We start from the raw sequence: 9,029 nt of genomic DNA, 5'->3' as shown, positions 1-9,029 counted from the left end.
GCTGGCCATGCTTTCCACCTGGCTACCCCAACCCCGGCCAACAGCTCTGCACCCCCCGCAGCAACTGGCCCAAGCCCCCGCCCCTGGTTCTCCTTCACCAAAATCCAGACAGCTGATTGTTCTAATAGAGCTGCAAAATCTGGATTCCTACAAATCAGCTGGGCTAGACAATCTGGATCCTCTCTTCCTAAAATTATCCGCTGCCATTGTTGCAACGGCTATTACTAGTCTGTTCAACCTCTTTCGTATCGTCTGAGATTCCTAAAGATTGGGAAGCGGCCGCGGTCATCCCCCTCTTCAAAGGGGGAGACACTCTAGACCCAAACTGTTACAGTCCTATATCCATCCTGCCTTTCTAAAGTCTTGGAAAGCCAAGTGAACAAACAGATCACCGACCATTTCGAATCCCACCGTACCTTCTCCGCTATGCAATCCGGTTTCTGAGCTGGTCACGGGTGCACCACAGCCACGCTCAAGGTCCTAAACGATATCATAACTACCATCGATAAAAGACAGTACTGTGCAGCAGTCTTCATCGACCTGGCCAAGGATTTTGACTCTGTCAATCACTTTATTCTTATCAGCAGACTAAACAGCCTTGGTTTCTCTAATGACTGCCTCGCCTGGTTCACCAACTACTTCTCAGAGTTCAGTGTGTCAAATTGGAGGGCCTGTTGTCTGTTCCTCTGGCAGCCTCTATTGGGGTGCCACAGGATTCAATTCTCGGGCTGACTCTTTTCTCTGTATATATCAATGATGTCACTCTTGCTGCGGGTGATTCTTTGATCCACCTCTACGCAGACGTCACCATTCTGACACCACCCGTAGCACACGCTCCAGCAGGTATATTTCACTGATCATCCCCAAAGCCAACGCATCAATTGGCCGCCTTCCCTTCCAGTTCTCTGCTGCCAATGACTGGAACGAATTGCAAAAATCACTGAAGCTGGAGACTTATACCTCGCTCACGAACTTTAAGCATCAGCTGTCAGAGCAGCTTACCGATCGCTGCAGCTGTACACAGCCCGTCTGTAAATAGCCCATCCAACCAACCACCTACTTACCTCATCCCCATATTTGTTTTTGTTTTTCTGCTCTTTTGCAAACCAGCATCTCTATTTGCACATCATCATCTGCACATCTATCACTCCAGTGTTAATTGCTAAATTGTTATTACTTTGCCACTATGGCTTATTTATTGCCTTGCCTCCTTACTTCATTTGCACACACTGTATACAGATTTTTCTATTGTGTTATTGACTGTACGTCTGCTTATCCCATGTGTAACTCTGTGGTGTTTTTGTCGCACTGCTTTGCTTTATCTTGGCCAGGTCGCAGTTGTAAATGAGAACTTGTTCTCAACTGGCCTACCTGGTTAAATAAAGGTGAAATACAAAATACATCAGAGGTACACAATGTATTTATTAGGGACACCCATTAGCTGCTGCTGAGGCATCAGCTACTCTTCCTGGGGTCCAAACACATTAAGGCATTTACATATACAACAAAAGATACAACAGTACATCGTATAACTTTATTACACCACTACATATTTACAATACAAAATGTATAATACCACCATACAACAATATTACAACGTAGGTGTGTGTGTGGAGTAGGTGAGCTTGTATGTGTGTCTTCACAGGCCCAGCTGTTCCATAAGGTGCATTTTTATCTTTTTTTATTTTTATTATCTGATTCTACTGCTTGCATCAGTTAACTGATGTGGAATAGAGTTCCATGTAGTCATGGCTCTGTGTAGTACTGTGCGCCTCCCATAGTCTGTTCCGGACTTGGGGACTGTGAAGAGACCTCTGGTGGCATGTCTTGTGGGGTATTTATGGGTGTCCGAGCTGTGTGCTAGTGGTTTAAACAGACAGCTCGGTACAATTCAGCTTGTCAACACTTCTTACAAAAACAAGTAGTGATGAATTAGGTGGCTTCTAACCAACGATGTATCATTTGCTTCTAACAGATTGGATTAGTCTGTTTGCCTTTGAATGATCTCTACCACTTCGAGGGAATGGTTCTCCTTGGCTACAATGCCTGCCTATCAAAATGAAAGTTGTAGTCTGACACGTCAGGGAAAGTAGTAATAGCAAGCTTTGTCCAATGCTTAAAAGGATCAGCACCAAAGTCACAAGTCATTCTAATACTGGCCATTTTTTTCATAGACATCTGAGTAACTTCGTTGCAGTGTCGCTACAGTTCATCTCGCTTAATCATGTTTAGACATCTCAATGAAATAATAGGCCTACTCTTGGCTTTCCGGAAATATATCGAATGCCAGGGAGTTTTCCCTCACCACTATACTCAGTTTGCACTCCCTCCATTTTTGTCTCCACACAAACTGTCCGTCATTGTCCGTTGTGGGCTTTATGTCCAGCCTCCATTACTGCTGACCTCGCAGATTCTATTACAAAGTAATGTATCGGTAAAAATAAATAATATCAACCGCAACTTGAATTGCCTGACAGAGCAAAGAGAAGAAAACAATCACACCATCATCGCTGTAGCCCAGGAGCTTTCCAGCGGCCCTGCTCTACTTGTCTCTTCTAGAACCAGCATGGTTAGGCTATTTGGTCAATTGCACTGTGTGGACCTCTACCCACACCATACTTCCTCCCTCACCCCCTTGTGCGTTGTGCACCAACTCACCCTCTTGTTTTCTGTTCATGTGAGGATATCCCTTCCAAGTTCCCAAAAGTACCGCTTTCAAGTCCCCGAGAGAAAATGTTGTTGATAAATGGTAGCGTTTTATTCTAGTGTTGATGTTGCACGTCATGGTTGCTAGAGTCTATTTTTAGAATGGCCAGAGAGTAGCAGTCAAACCCAGAGTGCGCCGGGTGACTGGTCACTGTGTGTTGGGCAGAGCGGAGTGTTCGTGAATAGATCAGCCAAGCTTTTCAGAAACTGCTGGCCTGGCTGTCATGTGCAGTGAGAGGGGAAGTGTGAATTGTGTATACGTGCCTTAATGTGTGTTTTAGTGATCGAGGGAGCGGTGATGTGAGTGAATATACTGGGTCTCTCACATAGACTGCTATATTGCATTCCAGTTCAGAACACATGGGCCTAGAGACTATTAGCGCTAGGCTAGGCATATAAGCCAATTAGAAAACCCTCATCGGGATGGAACTTTGTAGGGGCTGAAAATGACTTTTTCTTTTCAAAGTGTCTGCGGTTCTACTAAGGTGGCTTTGGAGTCTTCTAGCCTAAGTGTCCAAAATGTAGCCTAGCGTAGGGCTAACTGGAAGGCCAGTGGACCGATTCTGGGGAGCGTAAAGATTTCTGGGGGATGAAGGAAGTTTGGGTGACTGATGGCGGAAGGGGGGTCCAGGGAACAAGGCCTTGTGGGGAAAGTACAACTTCACTTCTCTCTGTTGGTAAGGCCTGAAACTGCTAGCCATATCCTTTTGGGGAGGCTATGTTTCTCAAGATTTATTCGTTTTGGTCTTGTCTTTCCTCTTAAGTCACTTTAATCCACATTCAACATTTTTGTTGTGACAGTACACTGACTCCATGATTAGCCTTAGCCTGTTTTAACGGTCTTCTACATTCTGATAGGCTACTCCTTCACCTTTCCAAGTCCTATTGTCAACACTGGACCGTCAGAATAAAAGTAGAACAGCCCAGTTGCCTCAATTAATGCTCAGTTCTCCCGTTTTGTTTTGTTTGTTTTGTTATAGTGCCAAGTTTTTGTGGCGAGTCTTCAAAGCTTATATGCAAATCACGGAGTGGCTTTCATTCAAAAGTAGTAGCTTGATCATAATTCAGTCTTGTTAAATATGTGATCACTTCCAATAGCGGTTACTACAAAATGCAGAAACTAACATTTTATTAGCCTTGGGCCTAGGCTATGGGATTTGTTTCATTGTGAATCATAGCCTCTTCATTTAATTCTCATGTTGTGGTTTGTCATGGCGTGTATGCTGAAAATGCTTTTTTGACCTTGTGACTTTCTCTACAATGTTACTAATCAGTTTGCCAGTAGGGATTTGACTAAAGGACAGTCTTGGACACAACTCAAAATGTAGCCTAAGCTACAGTGCCTTCAGAATGTATTCACAGCCCTTGACTTTTTCCACATTTTGTTGTGTTACAGCCTGAATTCAGTATTAAATGTGTATGTTTTTGTCTCACCCATCTACACACAATACCCCATAATGACAAAGTGAAAACATGTTTTTAGAAACAAGGGGTATGAATACTTTCTGAAGGCGCTGTCTGATTACATGTTGACAGAAATAATTGATGTAATCCCATCTTTTCTAATTAGGCCCAGGTAAGCTGTTTTACAGGGAATTTCAGGCAAGTAGCCTACCAGGAGTACCAAAACAACTCTCAATATTGATTTGTTTTCTGTAGGCCTAGTATTACACTGTTATAACCCCAGACCCGTCTTAGTGACAAAACAGCATAGAAAGAGTTTTGAAACCCCATAAATAGGAACTCCATATAAGGTGGGTCAATGCATCATCATGAGTAGTTAAAGGAAATGACATCACCATATTGTTTTGTTGGGTGTGTAATGATGGACCTTGATCTTCCTCAGAGCAGTGGATCTTTTAACCTATAATAATTAATCAACGCTCTCGCATATTCCAAGGGTCAAGAAAGCTTGTTTAAAACACTTAGGCTAGCTGCTTGGCATCTCGGTTTAGCGTGACAAGATTTTAGAGTGGACATGATCCTGGTAAGGTAAATGGTATGTTGTATTCTGCCAACAAACTTGGATAGCCTACTAGGCTATATTATTCTAGGTATTGTAAAAAGTTGATTGTATGGTAGTTGTGTTTTGATTTAACCATGTAAAAGCACATGGGAAGAAACAACAGGTGAAAGCAATATGGAAGTAGCTTATAGGGAGGAAGAGAGACGAGTATAGCCTACCTTGTTATTAAACGACAACAAATTGCATTGATACTGTTTGCCTTTCAGGAGGTCTCAAAACGTGTTACACAATTTGCAGTCGGAGCCTAGACTAGGCCTTATGTATTCTCAATTCAAGAACATTGATTGGTAGAGAATTGCGTAAACGTTGGATAAGAATTGCCCCTTGACCCACTTCCTCTCCCGCTCCCCCCCCCACCTTCCTCTCTCTCTCTTGCTCTATCTCTCTCTCCCTCCACCTCCAGTCCCAGACCATGAACTACGTGGGGCAGCTGGCAGAGTCGGTGTTTGTGACGGTGAAGGAGCTGTACCGGGGCCTGAACCCAGCCACGCTCACGGGGGGCATCGATGTCATCGTGGTGCGCCAGCCCGACGGCAGCCTCCAGTGCTCCCCGTTCCACGTGCGCTTCGGCAAGCTGGGGGTGCTGCGCTCCAAAGAAAAAGTGGTGAGTATGGAGAAGACTGAAGCGTGTGTGTGGTGTAGCCTACACCTGATGGGTGCATGTACAGTGCCTTCAGAAAGTGTTCACACCCCTTGACTTTTTCCACATTTTGTTGTGTTCCAGCCTGAATTTAAAATGGATTAAATTGAGATGTTTTTTGTCAGTGGCCTCCACACAATACCCCATAATGTCAAAGTGGAAGCATGTTTTTAGACATTTTTACAATAAATGAAGAGCTGAAATGTCTTGAGTCAATAAGTATTCAATCCCTTTTTTATGGCAAGCCTAAATCAGTTCAGGAGTAAAAAATGTGCTTAACAAGTCACATAAGTTACATGGACTCTGTGTGCAATAATAGTGTTTAACATACTTTTTTTGAATGACATACAATACACACACACTATCTGTAAGGTCCTTCACTTGAGCAGGTGCCACAAAGAGGGACTTGGGAAAATTGCTGTTGGCTGAGAACAGGGCAGCACGGCTGGCCCTTAAAAGTTTACGGAGAGCTAACATTAATGACATGCATGTCAGTCTCTCATGGCTCAGAGTGGAAGAGAGATTGACTTCCTCATTACTTGTTTTTGTAAGAGGTGTTGACAAGCTGAAGGTACCGAGCCTTCTGTTTTTAAAATACTAGCACACAGCTCGGACACACATGCATACCCCACAAGACATGCCACCAGAGGTCTCTTCACAGTCTCCAAGTCCAGAACAGACAATGGGAGGCACACAGTACTTCATAGAGCCATGACTACATGGAACTCTATTCCATATCGGTAACTAATGCAAGCAGTAGAATCAGATTTAAAAAGCAGGTACCAATACACCTTATGGAACAGTGGTGCATGGTGAAGTTATTAATTACACTTTGGATGGTGTATCAATACACCCAGTCAGTACAAAGATACAGGTGTCCTTTCTAACTCAGTTGCCAGAGAGGAAGGAAACCCCTCAGGAGTCTCACCATGAGGCCAATGGTGACTTAGTTAGAGTTTAATGGCTGTGATAGGAGAGAACTGAGGATGGATCAACAACATTGTAGTTACTCCACAATAATAACCTAAATGACAGAGTGAAAAAATGGAAGCCTGTACAGAAGAATACCAATATTCCAAAACATGCATCCTGTTTGTAATAAGTCACTAAAGTAAAACTTCAAAAACTGTGGCAAAGAAAGGACTTTGGATTGAATACAAAGCATTATGTTTGGGGCAAATCCATGACTACATCATGTTATGGGTATGCTTGTCATCGGCAAGGACTAGGGAGTTTTTTTTTAAATAAAAAGAAACAGAATCGAGCTAAGCATGGGCAAAATCCTAGAGGAAAATCTGGTTCAGTCTGCTTTCCAACAGACACTGGGAGGCAAATTCACCTTTCAGCAGAACAAGAACCTAAAACACAAGGTCAAATATACACTGGATTTGCTTACCAAGACGACATTGAATGTTCCCGAGAGGCCTAGTTACAGTTTTGACTCAAATCAGCTTAAAAATCTATGGCAAGACTTGATCATTGCTATACAGCCATTTTCAACAATCAACTTCTCAGAGCTTGAAGAATTAAAATAATTATAATAATGTGCAAATATTGTACAATCCAGGTGTCCAAAGCTCTCTAGACTTAATCAGAAAGACTCACAGCTGTAATCGCTGCCAAAAGTGATTTATTTTTTAATTTAATTTTTTGTTCTTTTTTTTTTACGTGTTGACTCGGGGGTGTGAATACTTATGTAAATGAGGTATTTCATTTTCAATCAATTTGCTACAATTTCTAAAGACATGTTTTCACTTTGTCATTATGGGACGTTATGTGTAGATGGGTGAGAAAACAAATACATTTGAATAAATGTTGAATTCAGGCTGTAACACAACTAAATGTGAAGTTCGTCAAGGGGTATGAATACTTTCTGAAGGCACTGTATATAAGCGGATAAATACACATTCAGATCAACATACACACACCCTCTTTCTTACCCTCTAACATAAACACACCCTTTTTCACGCTCTCTCTTAAACACACACATTGACTGTGACTGTGTTGCAGGTGGACATTGAGATCAATGGGGAGCCAGTTTACCTGCAAATGAAGCTGGGAGACAATGGAGAAGCTTTCTTTGTGGAGGAAAATGAGGATTTTGAGGTTTGTCCAATTAAGAAAACATATTTGATCCTATAGGTCTGTTCATTAGTGGAGGTTAACCTCTTTTTGTAGACGTGTTAAGCTAATAGGAAAGGTGATGTAGCCTGTTTTGTTTATTCTTTGGCTTATTGACAATGTACAATGCCTACCATAAGCATTCACCCCCCCCTGGATCTCTTCACATTTTATTGTCACAAAGTGGGATTATAATGTATTTACTTGTCATTTTTGGTCAATGGTCTACACCAAATACTTTAGTGTCAAAGTGGAAGAATAATGATCTAACATTAGTTAAGGATGAATGAAAAATAAAACACTAGTATACCTTGATTAGATAAGTATTCACCCCCATAGTCAGTACATGTTAGAAATACCTTTGGCAGCGATTACAGCTGTGTGTCTTATTAGGTTAATTGTTACGATCATCGTTAGAGCAGTTTTCAAGTCTTGCCATAGATTTTCAAGATTTTTTTAAAGTCAAAACTGGAAGTAGGCCACTCAAGGACATTCAATGTCTTCTTGGTAAGTAACTCCAGTGTAGATTTGGCCTTGTGTTGGAGGCTATTGTCCTGCTGAAAGGTGAATTCCTCTCCCAGTATCTGGTGTAAAGCAGACTGAGGAAGGTTTTCCACTAGAATTTTGCTTGTGCTTAGGTCCATCCCATTTATTTTATCCAGAAAAACTCCCCGGTCTTTGCTAATGTCAAGCATACCCATACCATGATGCAGATACCACCATGCTTGAAAAGGAGGCAGTTACTCAGTGACGTGTTGAGTTGGATTTGCCCTAAACATAAGGCTTTGTATTTAGGCTCAAAATTATATATTTTTTAAATGATTTTTTTGTATTATTACATTAGTGCCTTGTTAAATACAGGATGCATGTTTTGGAATATTTGTATTCTGTATTTTATTATTATATAATTTTCTTGTGGAGTCACAGTCATGTCCCATCACAGCCATTGAACTAAAGTCACCAATGGGCTCAAGGTGACATCCCTGAGCAGTTTCCTTCCTGTCCTTCAGTTCAGAAGGACTAGATTTGGCTCCGACTTAGGTGTCTGTTAGTGGGGAGCGAGTACTCGTCCCCTAGATGTTTTGGGTCTTGGTATTAGTTTTTGTGTTTTTGTAAAAGCTAACTACTTTCTGCTTTGCTTGTGTAGCTAACGCTTCCTTGCTTGGGTAGGATTTGTTTTTGCCAAAAGTCTACCACTTCTGCTCTGCTTGTGTAGCCAGTGCTTCCTTGCTTGAGTAAGATGGCCAGTGGTAAGAGTATAAAAAGGCTAACCAGACAGATTTAAACCTCTGACCATGCCCTAGGGCATGTGGTTTCACAATGGAAATTCAAGATACTCAAGTGCTGTCTTGCTTGCCTGGGGTTGGAAACGCTCAGGCTGCCTTGACTGCGGACCAGTTCGTGTGACCGGTGTCAGCGTACAAGAGTCTGAACTCTGTCGGTGACTTCTTAGGAAGATTGGCGTTACTGGAGAAGGCCCTCTCTATTAAAAGAAAAAAAACAGTGTACGACGGCATCAGGGTTGCCTGAGATGGG

At 42.2% G+C, this 9,029-nt stretch overlaps 1 protein-coding gene across 3 annotated transcripts in view; it reads left to right on the top strand.

Annotated features, from left to right (window-relative positions):
* Positions 1 to 9,029, top strand: part of LOC115208294 (phosphatidate phosphatase LPIN2) — a 37,645-nt gene that overhangs the window by 1,167 nt on the left and 27,449 nt on the right. Inside the window, exons 1-3 of one of the 3 annotated variants that reach the window (XM_029776232.1) lie at positions 3,303 to 3,383; positions 5,136 to 5,336; positions 7,383 to 7,478. In XM_029776232.1, coding sequence (XP_029632092.1) covers positions 3,318 to 3,383; positions 5,136 to 5,336; positions 7,383 to 7,478 — 363 coding nt within the window. In that variant the 5' untranslated portion in view covers positions 3,303 to 3,317. Of the gene's footprint in view, positions 1 to 3,302; positions 3,384 to 4,587; positions 4,706 to 5,135; positions 5,337 to 7,382; positions 7,479 to 9,029 lie in introns of those variants that run through there. The other 2 variants (XM_029776233.1, XM_029776234.1) reach the window with 2 other exon arrangements.

This window comes from Salmo trutta, chromosome 14 (assembly GCF_901001165.1).
Source record: "Salmo trutta chromosome 14, fSalTru1.1, whole genome shotgun sequence".
Taxonomy (NCBI): domain Eukaryota; kingdom Metazoa; phylum Chordata; class Actinopteri; order Salmoniformes; family Salmonidae; genus Salmo; species Salmo trutta.
This window is presented reverse-complemented; position numbering and strand designations above follow the sequence as displayed.